Here is a 20,730-nt window from a genome sequence, read left to right as displayed (position 1 = left end):
TTGTGACCCCTGTTGTAAATTCACAAGTGATAATCTTGAACAAGATCCAAGAGAGCTGGGATCAAGCCAAAAACATATCTCTTGGTAGAGAAAAGCTAGATGTCAAAAAGACTATGAAAATTGACAAATTGTTTGACATCCTCAACTGCAAGTGTCAAATTTTTTTGTGTGCCAAATATGGCTGCCCTGCTGGTTGCAAACAAAAAGATGTGCCCGAGCAGAAACGACAAGGCAAAAACACCAAGACAATGAGAGACAAAGGCTCATTAAATATAAGCAGAGAATTATTCCAGACATTTCGATACTGACAAATAAAGTAATTATCTCTGATGATGAAAATGAAGAACAGATGACTGATGATGACGAGGAAGAGGAATGTGATGGAAGTTATGAAGAGGGCTTAGACCAAGCACAAAGCAAATCCTTTACTTCAAAAGAAAATACAGAATATAATAGATTAAAAATAACAAATGTCACTATGCAGATAATAAGATATGGTGTTGTTCTACATGGCACTGCTGCCATTACCACAGCTGCCTTCATAGATTCATCAGTGATCATAGATCATTGATCACCAAAGAAGACAAGAGACTTGTAGTTAACCATAATAAAGTAAAGAGAGCCCAGGAAAAAATTATGAAGTCTCATTTCACTGAGTAACAATATTGTAAAGGATTTCTCTACTGAGCAAGCATATGGATATAGGATCACACAGGAGACCTTCCCACATATTTGCTCTACTAGAAACTGGCCCCATAAGTCATTTATGCTGGTTGACAACTGCAAATAGGCTTTGTCAAATATGGGTTTCAAAACATGGCTTTAAAGGCGAAACTCTCCAAAACTTAAGAATGCTAATGGAATACATCATTGGTATGTACTCCCCTTGCTGGTTCAACATCAAAGTAAAACATTCTTGGATTGAAGGCCCACATCATATGTTGTTACAGATGCAGCAAATCAGACGGCAAAAGAAGGTTATAGAAGATGCTACTTTGCCAACCATTCAGCATGGTACATGTTTATGAAATGACACTTTTGTGTTCAGATGACATTCAAGAAAGGAGAGCTGGTGTGCAAAAGATCATTGACTTGAGAGGTGTGGATGATGACACACTGGGAGATTTTTCTGTATATGCAAGAAAAATGTCTTTAACCAATGCCACTTTGCTGGAACTGATTGACTGGCCTGAAGGTGAATATGAGCCACTTTTGACGTTTAAACTGACTACAACAAAAAATAAAAAAGGTGATTAATGTACCAATGCAAGTACCACAGTGGCCCAGTCATGCCTAATTAATAGAGAGATGTGTGAAACAGATCACAGAATCAGCAAACAGAATGTTTCCACATGAGAAGTATGAGGGTTATATTAGAGGCCAAGAAGCAAGTTGGCATCTGATGCCCAAGAACAAATCAGAAGAATTGATGAAACTTGCTTAAACATTTGTAACTCAGATAATTGTTTTCTAATGTTAGTTTATGATTCCATGGATTATTTTTACTTAGCTAAATTAATGCAGAAAAAACCTTTAATTTCTGTAGCTCAAGATGTAATTTTGAGAAGATAAAGTTAACAGTATTTGGGTTACAAGAGACTTTTGTGGGGTATATGATCAAACATGGACTTACCAGACTAAGCTAAACATTGTGCAATTGCAAAAATAATAGCAGATTTGAATTTTTAGTGTACAAACACATATACCTGTATTTAGAACCTCTCATTGAGAAAAATGCACAAATTGATTTTTATCTCATTAAATGACACATCCTATAAAATATTAGTTTAAAGAAGAGGAGGGCTTGGAGTGACATGATGGCAGTCTTCCAATATCTATGAGACTGCCACAGACAATCTATTCTCCAGAGTACCTCAAAGCAGTGCAAGAAGCAGTTAATGAAAACTGATCAAGGAGAGATCTAGTCTAGACATTTCCTGACAGTTAGAACAATAAATCAGTGGAACAGTTTGCTTTCAGAAGTTGTGGGTGCTCCATCACTGGAGGTTTTGAGAAGAAATTGGACAACCATTTGTCTGAAATGGTAATGGGTCTCCTACTTCAGGGGATTTACCTACAATATTTCCAGGGTCCCAATTTCAACTCTGTTATTCTGTTATGGATCGATAATTTTTCTGTGCAAGTTGCTAGTTGGGCCACACCACATGCATAAGCAAACTATTTCTCTCTTCTGCCAAGCAATTCTGAGGAACTAACTGATCTCTTCCCATTGACCTGCCTACAGATCCCTCTCATATTTTTCAAATATGAAAAAGCGAATTTTAAACTTTGTTAAAATTAAAGTAAAAGTAAATAGCTAAACTTTTATGATCTTGAACAAGATTCTGTAATGTGGGGGAAAAAAAAAGTTGTTCCCCCTGCCACAATCTGCTTGTTCAGTAAACAAAAAAAGAAAGAAAACAGCAAATCTTTTTTTCTCAGTAATCCATTGCAGCTTGCTGATTTCCTACTGCAATTTCCTTTATTACAATTACCTTTGGAAAGTCAGTAGTCCATACCTGTCCAGGCTACTAGCTGATAGCTGCACAGACAGGATAGCTGCAAAGTGTTTGAATAGATGGACAAATGGATGGAGAGAATATAGAATTTTCAGAAAGATTTCTTTTATATCCCCAATTAGCAATTTCCTAAGTATTTTTGATTATAAAGTCCTTATCAGTTTCAAAGGAAAGAACTCATTCTGACTGTCAACAATTTTTTAAGCAGATGTTCCATCTTAGTTCATCATGAATGCTCATGTGCTAGGAGAGTGCAATACTTTTCCATTCCTCATTCATTAGAAAACATTTAAAAGAGTAAGTCCCAATTCTCTAAAGTATACATCCACTAAGAAATGGTTGATTTATTTTATACCATTTAATTTGCCATTCTCATGGGCAGTCAGATGTAATCCATTGATTGCTTCTAGCATGTTGCTACATTTGATAATTATGGGCATTTGGGTAGTATAAACTCCATGTATACAACCCTGACATACTATCTTCCTCCATGTCACCAATCTTTATATATAACAGCAGCTGAAACTACAAGAAAACAAGACAAAACCAAGAATAACAGAATGCAGGTTTATACAGCTGCAGATATTTAAGGACACATAATATTTCTATGTATACTAAGTAAGATTATTTAAGATGAGATTGTCCATTTAAAAATGAAGCATTAAAATAGTAAACCAAGACTTCATAAAAGAGATGGACTGTGATACATCTAAGGCAACAGTGTTAGATAATTAAAATTAGTTATTATAGAAAGGTGTTCAGTTAAGCTAACTTTACTCCTCTCCCTATCTTTCCTTCATTAAAGGAAAACCATTGCAGAAGGATAAAGATCCTTGGTGACTGTTACTATTGTGTATCAGGATTGACCCAGCCCAAAACTGATCATGCTCATTGCTGTGTTGAAATGGGATTGGATATGATTGACACCATCACGTAAGTACTTTACATGCTTAATGTAATGTATTTTAGGCAAAAAAAATCCAATCATTTAATCATTTTAAGAGAAGTTTGTGAATAGAGCAAAAAAGATTAAAGCAAGAAGCAAGATCCTCTCATTACTTTAGGCTGCAGCATTATTCAATGTTGAATACAGAAATGGTGTGGAAAATGTTCAGCCCCTGGAAAACTGCCTCATTCAGCTTTGTGAGTCTCATGTTATGAAAACGTCCTGCTCTAAAGACCCAATTTTTCCCCCAAGAAATTTGCTTTGGTAGAACAGTGTGTTATAACAGGGGATTTAAAAGACTAAAGATTCACTGAATTTATCTTCTGGGGAAAAAAAACAGTGCTCACTTTCATCAGTAAGAAATAGCAGAGCTTTACAACTTCATCCTCCTTTGCTTAGCTAAGAACTGCTGTGCATTTTTTATTTCTGAGTTTTAAGGATTAACTTTTCATGGAAAACTTCAGAGGAACAGTATAAGGATTTTTTTTATTTGTCATAAAATTAATACTCACTCTATCACAGAAACAAAGGGAGATAAAAAAAATTCAGAATAATGTTTTATTTTTATCTTTGAAAACAATTCTTTATAACAATATTTTTCTGTGGGCCATGTTTGCTTAGTTACATAAATAAAACTATAAAACAGTAATTTAAATATTGCATGGTGATCTCTGCAATTTTTCTTTGATATGAACATTCCATTTTTTATCAGCTGTCATAGCAATCTAAGATAAATATGCATAACTCTCTGATATAAGAAAATATAAGTAAATTAGGATCATATGCAAAATAAACAAATGCTTGTCAATGGAAGCACTGCATGGAAGTTGTATCTGAAAATAAATCAATTTAGCAAAATTTGAACAAAAGCAAGCAAAAGTAAAATAAATATATTGAATGTTACCTGATTGCATTTTGTCCCTAAAGTGAAGATTGTAAGGAAAACATTAAGAAAAATGCCACTGTAATAGGTGCACTCAAACTGGAATTAAAAGAGAAATTTGCAAAAATTTTGTAAGCAATGTATTTCTCAAAAGCAGATGGAGTTTTACTTCAAATAGAACATAATAAGATTATCTACTGGAAAATAAGGGGCATAGGGGGAAGAAAATGCAACATTGTGTTGGGTGCAAGGTGGTTGTATTGAATTGCAACTCTTGTATCTTTCTCTCCATTGTTGGGGAGCATTGATTCACAGTACACATAATCATAGCTGAGTATTGCACTTTCATAGCTGAGTATTGCACTTGAAAATCAAAAGTTTTGAACAAAAATTCTACTAACTTGCAATTAGACAAATGATACTATTAAAAAAGCAGGGTTGAATAATCTGAGAGTTCACAAGAAATTCCATAGTTTTCTTTTAACATGTAGTTCTCAGTAAATAAAATGTTTTTGTTAAATAGCTAAGAAATATTTGTAAATGTAATGAATTTCTCTCTTTTTTTTTTACCAGACGGTAGACCTTTATTTGTCATTTTTCTCATGCATCATTTGTCTTAAAGAATTTCCTCTACAGGGTGCTAATAGGGACCAGTTGAATTTTCTGTTAATGAAAAACAAACCACACTAACCTCAAGAACACTTTTAGACAGAAGCATTATATCTGTTAGTACTAGTACTTCTACAAAATTATGAGTCCCATAGTCTAATTTCAGGACTATCCAAAGGCATGAAGAAAAGCATTAGTGTATAACCAGCAATCTCGTCAAGTGTTTACAACTAAAATTATAATATCCCCCAGCAGCAAATCCCATGTTGCCTCTGCATAAAAGACATATTCTTTTTTTAATGATTTTATTTATGGTTTTTTTTCTTTAACATATATGAGTACTTAGTGAATAGTACATTGTCTGGGTCAAATTACCTTAAACAGAGTACTAATAACAGTAGTAATACTGTTTAGGTATATTTAAAAACTCTTTCAACTTCTACAATTTGCAATGTATATGTATATAAATATAATGTATTATATTTGGTAAGTATACATATTAATGTTTTTCCCATTTCTACTTTCTACCTCTTTTTTCTAACCCCTAATACAACTATTTCCATATTAAAAAGTATTATGTATCTATCCATCATCTCTTACCCGTTACTATTTAAATATACATGGTACTAGTCTTTCAATTTCTAATATTTACATAACAGTTATAGTAGCTTATATCATGTGACAGATGCATAATAACATTTTCCCAATTTCTAAGTTCTAACTTTATTTTCTAATCTTTAGTAAAACAAATCCATATTAGGAGGTATTCTGCATCTATCCATCATCTCTCACCCTTTTTAATATTTCCACTCTTATTGACTTTTTGATCAATCTCTCATGCTCCTTCCTTGGGATCTTGGATCCCTCTTCATCACTCATGTTTAGTCTAAATATTTCCTCCACATCTGCCTCTTGTTGCCTACTCTCTAAAATACCCATCAATGACTCTTTCATCCTTTTTAGGGGACCTTTCTCTTTACTCTCTTCTACATTTTGGCCTCTTGAAAAATACTTCCTGTTGTATTTCAATAATTTTTACTATCTCTTCTGTATCTTTATCCATTTGTGTCATTTGTTGATTTATCTACTCTAATCTTTACTCTACTCTTTCTGAATTTTCCTCTATTGTCTGCATTTTTTGTTCATTTTTCATTATCATTTGCTGGAGATTTCCTGATCTTACATCTGTATCATGCATCAGTTCCATCATCTCTCTCAATGGTTCCCTGTCATAGCTGGATATCTTGAAGCATTAATAGTATTTCTGTTTGGGATGTTTTTGTTTTTCCTTGTTGTGACATTTTGCTTTATTTTAGTGGGCTAAAAGTTACTTAGCAATCCATCGAGGTCCCAGGTGTCCAAAAACAATATTAAAAGTGTCCAAGAGTCCAAAAACAATATTAGAAGAATTTGCTGAGTCCCTGAACTGTTCCTCAAAATCCACAATATTTGTAATCCTCAAAATCTGCCATTTTGCTCCCTCTGAATTATTCAAATTTATAGTTCTTGTTTCTTCTTTCTTCTCATAAAACATTTCATCAAACAGTATTTGTAATCCAGAATGACCCATCAAATCTCATTAATTCACAAATTCAGATGATCAATTTAAAGGGCAACTCCTATTATTTATAATCCATGCTTCTTTGAAAAATTTCAAATGGCTAACTAGTTACTCCCAACCTACCAGAAAACAAGTAGATAGAAAAGAAAAACAAAAATATGGCCTTGCAGATGTTATTTGCCTTTCACTTCGTTTCTCTTCTTATCAATCCTGACTTTCCTTTCTTTTTTATCAGGCCTGACTTTTTTTTTCAAAGTCTTTTCCAGCCATATAATAATATAGTCTCCTCTTTGGCCAGTAGATGACATTCCAACTCTAAGTTCCAGTACCAAAATGAAACAGAAGCTCTAACAGGTGATTGTCAAAGTTCAACAAAAGAAAAAAACAATTTTTCTTTACATAATTTCTTCCTGCAGTTAATCAATATTTCCAGCAAATCAAAATAAATTTTCACAGCACCACAAATTCCATTTCAGTTTTTCTATATTTTGAAACTTCATATTCTTCCATTAAAATTTCATTTCTCTTTAGGTTTTTATTTTTTCTCTGTGTATTAATTTGCAGCTTTCTACGCTTTGGAGTCTTTCAGAAATTGTTTTATCTAGCAGAGGTCTCTAATAAAAAAGTTGAAAATCATACCACCCAGTTCCAATCCTCTGCTCACACACTGCTCCAGCTCATTTCTCCTTCAGTTGTCTCTGCTTTATTCCGACCGCAATCACTGTCTCTGTTCTCCGTTGATCAGGAGGGCGCCTCGGATCTAGCAGGGGAGCCACCTGCAATCTTCTGCAATCAACAAGGAATCCCTCCTTTCTTTGTCACTCTTCCAGGGTGATCTTGGTCCCTTAAGGCCTCCTATAGGAGACACATCAGCCGGGATTCACAGAGCCCTGCTATCTCCAACCATCTCGCCGTGATGCCAAACTGGAAGCCCAAAAATGTAATAAATTTCATTGTTTTCCTATAAACAGTACATATTTATGTATTTATTTTATTCATCACATTTTGGAACCACCCATCTTCCTCATAAAGGGAGTCTGGCTGTGTACAGTAAAATAATAAACCATGAAAAGAGTACATAAAAATTAAAATTTCAAAACAGACAAGGATGACTAAAACCACTGTTAAAATTAATTGAAAAGCAAAGGGAGAACTTTCAGGGCATTAACCATCCTCATGGCTGTGGGCTCCTCTGCATTCCCCAAGTAGGGCTACAGAGCCATACTTTAACTTCATTTTGGAAGGCCAGGAGAGTTGAGTCCTGTCTCGCATCCAAGGCAAGAACATTCCACAGGATGAAATAACAGGGAAGGATCTTTACCTAGATCCCACCTGCCAAAGCTCTTTATCTGTCAGGGTCTGCAACATACCTTCCGTGCCTGAGTGGATGGGATAGGTTGATACAATGAGATGAAGATTGTTCCATAGGTACCCATCTATGTAGGATTTTATAGGTTATAAGAAACATCTTGAATTGGATCCAGGAGCAAAGTGACACCCAATGCAGTTGAAAAAGCAGAGATGTTACATGTGCTATTTTGGGTGCCTCAAAATCACATTCTGTACCAGCTGAAGTTTCTGCATACTTTTCAAGGATAGCCCCATGTAGAGCTCGTTCCAATAGTCTAAATGGGAGATGATCATCACATAAATGACCAAATGGAAGGCCCCCCTATTCAGGAAACAATAGAACCACCATTAGAGAGTGTCAAAGTTTTCAACTTTCCATTTTCAAATATTAGAGATGCTCAAAAGTTGTGACATGCCTTGGGGATTGTAAATATATTTTGGTTACTTTAATATAATTTAGATATGCTTGATAAGTAACTACATAAATAACTTTTTAACATTTAGTTTGTTTCATCTCCACATAGTATCAAGTTAAGCAAAGTCCCTCCTAGGCATGACTTCCACCTGTTCTTTATGAGTCCAAGACTTCAGATTAAGTACCAACTCTGTCTGGGGCAAACCCATCTAAATGCAAACCAATCTAAGACCAAAGATGAAAAGCTACTGCATATAGTGGGGCCCACCCACAGCCACTCCACCTTACCAGGATTCACCTAAAGTCTGTTGTTCCCCATCCAGGGCTACACAGCTTCCAGGCAGTGCAAAATAACATCCAACTCACTTCAACTGGGATGGAGAGATATAACTGGGCTTCACCACCATGTTGGTGATACCTCACCTTATGGTCATGGTTGATCTCATCCAGCAGTTTCATGTAGATGTTAAAAAGGAGTGGGGAAATTACCAAGTCCTATGACACTCCACAAAGCAGGGGCCTCCACTGGACCTCCTATTGCCTATCAACAATGATTGAGATTGGTCTTGGAGGAAGGAGGTGAGGCAGCACAAAACCATATTGCTTCCAACTTCCTAAGGTAGCCCAAAAGGATACATATTAAACTATGTTTAATAATATCAAAAGGAAGAGAGATCAAGAAGAGAAAGGATGAATGTACCACCTCCATCATGCTTCCACCAGCTGTTTTCTAGAATAGCATTATTGTAATATACCTGATACGATGAGCTGTGTGATCCTCTTCATCATAGTCTTGCCTTCCTTTCTTAATCTTCCTTTCTTAGTTCTTTAATTGACTTATTAATATGGTTAATCCTTGATTTATGACCAGTTGCTTAGTGACCTGATTTCAAAATTCTGACATTGCTCTGCCTCCCCAAGTCATTTCAGGCACTTGATAACCAACCCACATTTTGAGCCATTTGCATTGCATGTGGTTAGTTGACTGCAATTTACAATGGTTTTGCCAGAAACCAGCATTTACTTCCAGTTTATATCAAGATCTGACTTGTAGCGAACAACAGGTTCATTTAATGTCCAACACATTTGTTTAATGACCATTTAATGGCCAGAAAAGATCATAAAATTAAGTCAGGGCACATAGTGATCTGCTTTACGACCTTGACAATTTAAAACTGTAATTGCCAGGATCACTATGTCAGGCCTGCAGCCAGTTCCTTTTGGGATCTTTGGCCTGCCACACTAATATTCTATTCTACTATGCTGTTTCATTAGTGGGGAATTGGGAGAGGGAATAGTAAGGTGTAGAATGTGATGTTGTCAAAATAAAATTCCTTTCTAGAATCCAAGGTCATCCTTTGTCTCTACACCTCTGCACCTGACTGGAACGGATGAGTGGAATTGCCATCATGGCAGTGGAAGATTGGACCCTGCGATGGATTTGTGGGTGTGGGGGAAAGATCATGATCTTTTAACTAGATGGGGAAAACCCAGGAAGCTCAGATTCGGGTTTTCACAGATGTGCCAACATAACTCTCTTAATAAATTGGAACTTTGAGCAATACTTTGCCTTGGACTCTGATTTAATTTTGGATGTTATTTGGAACACTGACATTAACCTGAATCTCCCTTAAAATATTTCACCAGCTACCCCTGCATGGGGTGCTGAGAGATGTGCTGACTCCCATCACTGACCTGATCTGGGTCAACATAAAATATCAGTGAAGATGAAGATAGCAACCATGGGAATAGAAGCAGATAACAGGTCACTTCTTTGCAAACCTTCCCAAGTTGTGAAGGAATCTGTGGAGGAGGAAAAGTGAAGATTTATAGTGTCTAGAGATATGCTGTCAGAACCGGAGGGAGTTGAAAGGGCTATTTCAATACATGGCTGGAGAGGACAAAAGCAATCACCAGTAGCCAACCAGATGATTGGAGCCTCCAAGACCAACTTGTCAACCGAACATGAGTGAAACCCCCCTCCTTCCCTAGCAAAGGCACTGCAACCTACTGGACTGAAGATTTTTACTCCTTCCACACAGCGACAAGCGAAATGACCCATTACTCTGAAGACAGATCCCCCATCTACATAGGGAAATCAATCCAGCCATCAGAAAGAGGCTTGGGCAACATCTCTCCCTAGCCAGCCACAGATGTTTGGGCTGCAGCCTGTGAACAAAGCACCACCGAGTTGGCCTTCCTTCCCAGGTCATGGATGGGAGAGATACTAGTAGCTGCCTGCTTGGCCACCAACATGGCAAAATCAATCCAGCCAGAAGATAGGGGCTTGGTCTATATCTCCCCCTAGCCAGCCACTGATGTTTGGGTTGCAGCTTGTGAATCAAGCACCACTGGGATGGGCTTTCTTCCCAGGTCATGGATGGGAGAGATGCCATCCCGGCAGGCCCGTGGTTCATCAATAACAAGGACATCCTAATGATGAAAGATGGCGTAGCCTGGAAGGGGTCCAAACTATATGTCCCTGCAGGGATGAGGCTGGAAGTTTTACAGCAAAGCCATGATGCAAAACTAGGAAGCCACTTTGGATTCCTAAAAATGCTCCACCTTGCCAGGTGTCAATTTTGGTGGTCAAAGATGAAATCAGAAATGGAAGATTATGTAAAAAGCTGTGCTACTTGTGCAACACTGAAAACACGGCCTGGGAAGCCCCCTGGACTACGACAACAAGTGGCCAGCCCTAGCCAACCATGGGAAGAGATCGCAATGGACTTAATCTTCGAGCTCCCAGACAGCAGTGGGAATAGAGTAATCTGAATAGTCGTTGATTTGTTTTCCAAGCAGGCACATTTAATTGCTTGCTCAGGGTTGCCATCTGCAAAGAAATTAGTGAAAATATTTGTGAAACACATGTATTGTCTGCATGAGGTGCCCAAGAGGATCATTTCAGACCGCGGAGTCCAGTTCACCGCCATGTTCGGGAAAGAATTCCTAAGGACCACACAAGGACTGAGCTCAGTGATTCATCCGAGCACGAACGGGGTAGCAGATAGGGCCAATTCGATGGTGGAACAATACATCACGTGTTACGTGGAGTATCAGCAAGACAACTGGTCAGACGTGCTACCCTTCGTCGAAGTGGCATACAACAATGCAGTCCACAGCAGCACTGTATTAACTCCTTTCCAGATTACCAGTGGCATTGAATTTGTTCCCATGCCTGAGCTGCCTAGAGAACCTTCCTCCTCCATGTCTCTGAATGTATGGATGGACACACTAAAGAAAGGATGGAAAAATACAAAGAAAGCTCTAGCGGAAGCGGCAGAAGCCTACAAGAAGCAAGCTGATAAACACCGCTCGCTCCAACCCCCCTTTCGTGTGGGGGACAAAGTTTTTGTATCTACCAAATACATAAGATTACGAATGCCTAGCAAGAAATTGGGCCCAACATTTCTAGGTCCATTCCCAATAGTGAAGATAATTATAACCCGGTTACAGTTCAACTCAGTCTACTCAGAATTCTAGGGAAAATTTACCCAGTATTCTGTTGTAGCTTGTTGAAGCCAGTAATTGGGTCCAGCATAAGACCATCCACCCAAGCTCCCCTCCTCCTATAGTGATAGAAGGGGAGACACATTATGAGGTGAAAAAAATCTTAGACTCCAGGCTGTATAGGGGTCACTTACAGTATTTAGTGCATTAGAAGAGATACCCTTTGTCCGAAGCTACCTGGATGAAAAGCTGGAACCCAAGTGGATAAGTTAGAAAACAATTCCATGGTAAGTTTCCCTATAAGCCAAAGGGTGCCCCCCCGGGGGGGAGGTGGTTAAATCTGTTATGTTAACCCTTACATTATTCTCTTTTCAGGAAACATTTTTCTTCTCAGGAGAGACCTCCTGTCAGGCCTGCAACTGGTTCCTTTTGGGATCTTTCACCTGCCACACTAATATTCTATTCTACTATGCTGTTTTATTAGTGGGGAATTGGGAGGGGGAATAGTAAGGAGTAGAATGTGATGTTGTCAAAATAAAATTCCTTTCTAGAATCCAAGGGTTTTCACAGATGTGCCAACATGACTCTCTTAATAAATTGGAACTTTGAGCAATACTTTGCCTTGGATTCTGATTTAATTTTGGATGTTATTTGGAATGCTGACACCCTAATAGTTTTAACTCAATGAGTGCTTGTACCATAGAATATATAAACATAGTGGGAACGGCTTATTTTTTTGAATCAGTGCAATGAAATCTCTCCACTATCCCACAGGGCATGATTGTGGAAAATTCTAATCTTTTCAAGCAAAACTGACATTGTCCCAGGCTTAAAAATTTAATCATACACTGAATTCTTTGTATAATGTCTGCATACAGCTTCATTAATATTATCAATGTAAATAATCAATAAAATTTTGAATATTATTCTTGGATTATCACCCACACACCTGAATTAAGTATTTTCTTGTACAACAACCTGGTGATTCTTTTGGTGTTACAGTGTTATCCAGAACTGCATGATTGCTATCGCTAAGCAATGTGGTCACATGACCTTAGGTTTTATGACTAAGCACTATATAATAATGGTAATTCTGGTCTCAATTGCCAATGTAACCCATATAGTATCTGTAGTAATAACACTGAAGTTTTTAAAACTTTGATTTATGAGGGAAAGGTAAAAAAGGTAATATTTTGATAAATAATATTCTGATTTTTCTATATTTCAGATCAGTGGCTGAAGCCACTGAAGTAGATCTCAATATGAGAGTTGGTTTGCACACTGGAAGAGTTCTTTGTGGAGTTCTGGGTCTTCGAAAATGGCAATATGATGTTTGGTCAAATGATGTGACTCTTGCTAATGTAATGGAAGCTGGAGGGTTGCCTGGGTAAGTCACAACATGCTTGCCATTTATTTATTTATAAAGCACAAGTTGCATATTGATGCCACTGCTATAAAAATACAGTGAAATGCTAGACAAAGTCAAATCCATAACTCTATTTGTTTAATTTAAACCTTTCTTTTAATTGTAAGTATGTAAACCAGTGGCAGACATGTCCTTCTGATTCTAGCTCTTCCTTAGACTTGAAGATAGGATCATCAAAATAAAAATATATTGTTTTACCATATGTCTACCTGCCTCATTTTGCCATCATTTTTTTTCTAAAAAAAACTTGATGAGGGAACACACAAAGAGGCATTTTTGTAGAAAACCTTGTTTTATATTTATTCCAAACTCTTAGAATGGCGCGTCTAACAAAGTGGTCATGCAAATCAACATTTACTTTAATTTTATCATACCATAAGTAACCATGCCATTCAAATCTTAATTCATGACCTTCTAAAGCAAGTAATCTCTTATTCTGAAGGTTCACCCATTCTTTTAGCCAGATCAGACCAAACAACAAGCATCAAAATATAGCTTCAAATCTGGTAAACCCAAGCCCCCTCTTTCCTTAACATCTTGTAGTAGTTTATATCATCATCATCATCATCATCATCATCATCATCATCATCATCATCATCATTATTTGGTTAATCTTTGGTGAGATTCACAGCCTTTGGGGCTGGTTGGTAGGTCAGCAGCTCAAGTCCTAACCAAGGACTTAGGAACTGTTAAAGTAACATCAGAGAATATAGACTGTTCCAAGTACGGTGGTTTTTTGTAGAATCAGAATGTTCAAGTCAGGTAAATTTAGAATTTCCAAATAGCGAGGTAGCCCTTTAGGTATTGCTCCAAGGGCTCCAATTACAATTGGGACAAAACATGCTTTCTTTTTCTTTTTCCATAGTCGCTCAACTTCAATTTGCAAGTCCCGGTATTTTGTGATTTACTGTTGGTGGTAACATGTTGAATTTTTGCCTTCGTGCAGTTTGTGGCTAAGGCTTGTTCTTGAGCTGCCAAAATAAAGCCTTCTGTTTCTTTTTTCAGTACTCCTGATCTTAACCAATTCCAAGTTAGTTTTTGGTCAGCTTTGCCTTAAATACTTTTCAAGTATTGGCCATGCATAGCTTTGCTTTTCTAATTTTCAGCTCGCTTCTCAATTATTTCTTTCTTATATTCAGCTTTTAACTTAATTGTCTTCAAAAGGCCTCCTTTATTTACTAAATCATTGGTTCTTCACTTTTCTGGATGTAATCATTCAAGCTGTGCCTTTCTTCTTCCACAGTCTGCTTTACTTGTAGGAGTCCTCCACCACCCTCTGCTCTTGGTAGATATAATCGGTCAACATCACTTTTAGGGTGCAAAGCATGATTCATTGTCATAGGTTTCCTTGTTTTTCTGTCCAAATTGTCCAACTCTATCTGGATCCAGTCAATTATTCCTGCAAAGTATCGAATCACAGGTATAGCCCAGGTATTTATGGCTTTTATGATGCTTCCTCCACTCAGTTTGGACTTTAATATCTTGCGAATTCGTCGAATGTACTTGGCTGAGGTTAATTCCTTGACTTTATTATGCATTAAGTCAGAGGCCTCTAAAATCCCCAAGTACTTGTAGCCTTCTTCTGGTTTTACTGCCTTTATCATTTCTTCATTCTCAATTATAATAATAATAATTATTATTAATTCTTTATTCATTAAACATGAAACACAGCCAACTGAACATTCAAAAATGCATCACAAATACCATTGATTGGTGCTAATGGTTGATACGGTTTGCTGCCAGCATCCTAGGTATCAACCAAGTACCTTCTTAAAATATAAGATGTTCTGAGTAGCACAGTTTTTTGCAGTTCCGCTGGTGTTATTGCAAGAAGCTGCAATTTGTTGTTGTTGTTGTTGTTGTTGTTGTTGTTGTTGTTATTTTAAATATGCATTCATATTGTGTGTGAACAGAGTTGGTTCTGGGTATCATTCATATTAGTCCAATTCACAGTAACAATATTAGTAATCAATTTATCAAATTTAAGTAATCATTATATTGTTTAAACATTATATACATCAAATTTAAGTAATCCTCATTATATTTTTTAAACATAAAAAATGTCTTACATTTGTAAACTTCTAATCTTTCTATTATTTTTATTCATTCTATTAAAAATTATATTCTAATATTTCCCCTATCTAATTTTATTTGTGCTTCTTTCAGCTTACAATCAAACTACTCTAATATTTAAAGGGCAATTTTTTCTATCCATTCTCTCTTCTCCTCTTTAGTGCTTCAATTTTTATTCATTTTTTAATTCGCCTCCCACACTCCTCATCTTTGTCTCTATCTTCATCTATAACTTGTTCAATCTAAACCTTTCTCCCAGTACAATCTTATACTGCCAATTCTCCTAGATGTCTGTCCATGTCCCAATCTCCTTATCAAAGGTATCTTCCTGTCTCTCCAGTTGTCTATTTGTCTGTTATATTTTCTTCGGTCTTTCTTCCTTTATCAGCTGGTTTTTGCTCCACTCCTTGATTTATTTGTTGATGTGGCCAATCCATCTGTTCTCTCTGCTCCTTTTGTTTGCCATCTATCTGGTCTTTCACTTTATCAAGCTGTTGCTTCATTTGCTGTTTTTTCTGATCCATATTTTTCCCCTGTTCATATTCAATTTGCTGGCTTGAGTAATCCATTTCATCTAGACTTTCTGTTGCTTCCACCACTTCATGGGCAGTTTGATCTTTGTTCATTGTGCAAAATGTTTTCCATTTTCTCATCTATACCATCCATTGAAAGCTTAATATTTTGGAACAATGAAGTCATCTCATTAAAAAGTGTTATTTCCTGCTGTTCCTTCAACTCCAGTTATAATAGCTGTTCCTTCAACTCCAGTTATAATAACAATAAAGGTGACATAAACAATAAAGTCACAGTTCAGTTCAGAAAGAGTCCAAATTTCCAATCATTTGTAAATGGGGCTGTCCTCTCAAATTTCCATGGTCATTTTTCCAGCAGGTATTTATTTCACTCAAAATCCATTTCATTCAAAACAAAGTCAATTATTTAAATGAGCCAGTTCCAGCATTTACTCAATACTTTAATAGTCCAAGGTATTTTCCAAGTTCTTTAAGTCTTCTCTGTGGTTTTAGACTTTTATTCTAAATTCCCAGTGTCTTTTATATAAAATGTCTTTCTTATTTCCATCTGTGGTAAGCATAAGGCAGTTAAAAGTCACAGCCACCAAATATCAGATTCCTTTTCTCCTCTGTAAATTTCCAGGAGTCTAGGTGTCACTTTTTCCTTCACCAGTTGATGGTGCTGTCAACTTATTTTTCAGTATAGATCTCTATCAAAAATATTTTCTTTTACCGCTTAAACGGTTACATTTTTAGAACCTCTTCTCTAGAATTTTTTTGTTTTCCTTGGGATAATTTTTAAAGAAACAAAACATCATCTCACCCAGAAACCACCTCTATTCACTGTTCTTTTCGCTCCTGTACTTTCTGGCTGTCCCCAGCTTCATGGCAGCCATGTTGACTGCCACTGCTCCTCATCTTCGGATGAGTGGGATTTTCCAAGTCAGGGAGGAGAGATGCAGCTCTCCTTGACCTGCAAGGTGCCCCCCTTTACTTCACCATCTCTATAGGGTGGCTATCATTCAGTGGTGGGATTCAAAAAAAATACTACCAGTTCTGTGGGCATGGCTTGGTGGGCATGGCGTGGCAGGCATGACAGGGGAAGGATACTGTAAAATCTCCATTCCCTCTCCATTCCAGGGGAAGGTTACTACAAAATCCCCATTTCCTTCCAATCAGCTGGGACTCAGGAGGCAAAGAATAGATGGCGGGGCAGTCAGGTAGTATTTACTGGTTCTCCGAACTACTCAAAATTTCCACTATCAGTCCTCCAGATCTGGTCAGAACCTGCTAAATGCCATGTTTGCTATGACTCCTTTCAGAACCCTCTGACATGCAGAGCTCAGAGCATGGCCGTGGAGCTCACAGTCCTTGCCTCTGACACCACTGGAAGCACAGCCGGAAGCCCAGTAGTTTATATCTGATTCTTGGTTTTTTTTCCTTGTCATATAAGTTTAGAAATATCTGTCTGCCATTGTTTAATGGAGTATCAGTTGCAAGTATTGGTAACATCTGAAACAAAAAAACCATCTTTGGTAAGACATTCATTTTAATTACAGAAATTCTACCCAATAATGAAAAATGCAGTTTATCCCACCTAAATAAGTCCTTTTGAATATCATTCCAGAAAGGCATATAATTATTTTGAAATGGTTTTGTCTTTATCAGTATGACCCGCAAATATTTTCATCTTTTTCTCATCTCTAAAACCAGACTTTTTTAGTCGATATATCAAAATCTTGTGAGATCATATTCTTAAAAAGCATTGTTATTTCCTTTTTGTTTATTTAAAAACCCCAAATTCATTTAATTTCCTCATCAAATATTCTATATTATTTGGGGGGCCTTACAAGATAACAACCAAATCATCAGCCGATTCCCTCAATTTATAAACTTTCTTTTTGATACCTGTTATTTTTTCATTTTTCCTGATATCTCTGTTCAAAGTTTCCAACCCCAAAATAAACAACAAAAGAGACAAGGGACATCCTTTTCTTTTACCCTTTTGAGTTTCACATAAATTAGTTAAATCACAATTTACAATAATTTTTACCTGCTGTGACATATAAACAGTCATATAAAGCATTCTAAACATTCATTAAATCTGTATCTCTATATCTAGATTATTATCAAAATATTCATTAAATTTTTTTATAGTTATTTGCAATTGTCTCCTTTTGCAAAATAGATTCATTTAATCCTTATCTGTAAATCAAAATCTTTTTTTCTAAATGCCAAAAGAATAGTAATCAGAAAAAAAGATTTAGAATTTTATTTGCAATGTTTTTATAAGTCCTCATCATATGAATCCTTGAAAAAAGATTTATATCTTTCTGAAAAAAGTATATTCTCTAGCTGAGCCATTTCTTTGCCTCCACAAATCTATTAATGCTAAATTGTCCATCGTCTCAAACAAAGCCTTTGGTAATTTACCCTGGGAGAATTTAATCCCTTTGATGAATGTTTTATCCAAAACTGGGGAACTCGCTCCACTCCAATTCCCCAGCATAATCCAATTTTCATATGAAAAGGGCAGTAAATAAGATATTTGAAAATTTCAAATAAGATATTTGAAAATTTTACTTTTACTTTGTCCAACTACTATCAATTTTATTAAGATCAATTTCTGCTACTATGAATTACCATATTCATCTAAAAAAAATCAGATCAGCTTCATGCATAACATCTTTCTTCTCCAGTTTGTGTTCCATAAGATCCACTCAATCATCTGTTTGATATCTCCAGTCAAATGTTGTCTCTCCTTACAGAGTTCCTTTGAAAGTGTATGAAGTTTGGATTCAAGCTATGTTCAATTTGCCTGAATTAGTTCATGTATTTTAGCTGTATATCCATCCAAAAAGGGCCTTAAGGATTCTGTGTCTCCTGATGTTCTTCTCATTTCCTCCATTTTCTTACACATAAGCATCCTGTCAGAGTCTAGCTAAAGCTTGGATTTTACAGTTAAGAATTTTAGACTTGTAGAGTTATAACATTAAATCCAATGGTTTAAATCCAGGTGCGAGTCTCTCGGCGTGAGATGGGGCTCAAGGAGGCAGTTGGGCCTGCTGATTGTATACTCCGGGTGCGAGTCTCTCGGCGTGAGATGGGGCTCAAGGAGGCAGTTGGGCCTGCTGATTGTATACTTGGCTCCTCGCTATGCATCAGTGGCCCTGCCTGAACTCCTCGAGCTGATCGCAGAGATGGCGGTTGAGACCCCCAAACTTTTGGTCATGGGGGATTTCAACCTGCCGTCGATGGGTGAAGCATCCGAGGTAGCTCGGGAGTTCATGGCTTCCATGACAGCCATGGACCTGACTCAAATAGTTCAGGGCCCCACTCACGAGGGAGGTCGCACGGTGGACCTCGTTTTTGTCTCTGGCCAGTGGACGAGTGATCTGGGAATAGGGGACCTAGTTATTACGCACCTGTCATGGTCAGATCACTCATCTCTTCGGCTTGACTTCCCTGGCGCTACCCCCCACCGCGGGGAGGCGGAACCAGAATGTCCTAGATGGTTCCGCCCCAGGCGCCTGATGGAACCGGATAGGTTTCTGACGGAGCTTGGGCCACTTCCTGTAGCCCTGACCCGCTCCCGGATGGAGGACCTGGTGGCCGCATGGAACAGTGCGGCTGCCGGGGCCCTAGACCGGGTTGCGCCTCTGCGGCCTCTCCTGCGGCAACGAACCACCCTGGCCCCTTGGTTTACCGAGGAGCTTAGGGGGATGAAACGCCACAAGAGACGCCTAGAGAGCAGATGGAGATCCTCACGCTCCGAATTTGACCGAACACAGGTAAGAGCCTATTTCCGGACCTACCTTGTGGCATTAAGAGTGGCCAAGCGTCGACATTGTGCCGCTCTTATTGCGTCCGCAGACAACCGCCCTGCCGCCCTGTTTCGGGTAACCCGCTCCCTCTTGTATCAGAGGCCGCGGGAAGCCCCCTTACAGGGAAGGGCAGAGGAATTTTGGGAATATCTGCAGGACAAAATCGCTCAAATCCGGAGTGAATGGGTCCCCCTCAGCGGTCTAGAGGGGACGTCGGAGGCGGGTCTTGAGAGACCATTCTGGGAAGAGTTTGACTCTGTTGCTGCCGAGGATTTGGACAGGTTACGTGGGCGACTGCGAGCCACCACATGTTTATTGGACACGTGTCCCTCCTGGCTTGTACTGGCATCCTGGGAGGTTACACGAGGCTGGCTCCTGGGGCTAGTGAATGCTTCACTGAGTGAGGGGTCCTTACCGGCTGCCTTGAAAGAGGCGGTCGTGAGGCCCTTACTCAAGAAGCCTTCTCTGGACCCAACTGAGCTAGCTAATTACCGTCCTGTCTCCAACCTTCCCTTTCTAGTGAAGGTTGTAGAGAGTGTGGTGGCGCAACAGTTCCCACGTCACCTGGAAGAAACCAATTATCTAGACCCGCGCCAGTCCGGCTTCTGGCCCGGTCACAGCACAGAGACGGCCTTGGTCGCATTGGTGGATGATCTCTGGAGGGCCAGGGATAGGGGTTGTTCCTCTATCCTGGTCCTATTAGACCTATCGACCATGGTATCCTATTGCACCGGCTGGAGGGGCTGGGAGTAAGGGGCACAGTTTTGCAGTGGTTCTGCTCCTACCTCTCCGACCGGACGCAATGCATGTTGGCAGGGGAGCAGAGCTCGACCCTGAGGCCGCTCACTTGTGGGGTGCCACAGGGGTCGGTCCTCTCGCCTCTCCTGTTCAACACATATATGAAGCCGCTGGGTGAGATCATTCGTGGTTTTGGGGTGGGATACCATCTGTACGCTGACGATACGCAGCTGTACATCTCCACCCCGAACCACCCCAACGAGGCCGTCAAAATGATGTCCCGGTGCTTGGAAGCCGTACAGGTCTGGATGGGAGGCAACAGACTTAAGCTCAACCCCTCCAAGACGGAGTGGCTGTGGCTACCGGCCCCCCAGGTTCAACCAGTGGATTCCATCACTGGCCATTGGGGGCGAGCAACTGGCCC

The 20,730-nt window shown here is 38.6% G+C and overlaps 1 protein-coding gene across 1 annotated transcript in view; it reads left to right on the top strand.

Moving 5' to 3' along the window:
- ADCY1 (adenylate cyclase 1) overlaps nucleotides 1–20,730 on the top strand; it is a 216,805-nt gene that overhangs the window by 123,377 nt on the left and 72,698 nt on the right. The window contains exons 5-6 of the mRNA XM_081932154.1: nucleotides 3,325–3,452; nucleotides 12,962–13,120. Of these exons, the coding sequence (XP_081788280.1) occupies nucleotides 3,325–3,452; nucleotides 12,962–13,120 (287 nt within the window). The remainder of the gene's footprint in view (nucleotides 1–3,324; nucleotides 3,453–12,961; nucleotides 13,121–20,730) is intronic.

This window comes from Natrix helvetica, assembly GCF_964273705.1.
Source record: "Natrix helvetica genome assembly, chromosome: Z".
NCBI classification, from domain to species: domain Eukaryota; kingdom Metazoa; phylum Chordata; class Lepidosauria; order Squamata; family Natricidae; genus Natrix; species Natrix helvetica.
This window is presented reverse-complemented; position numbering and strand designations above follow the sequence as displayed.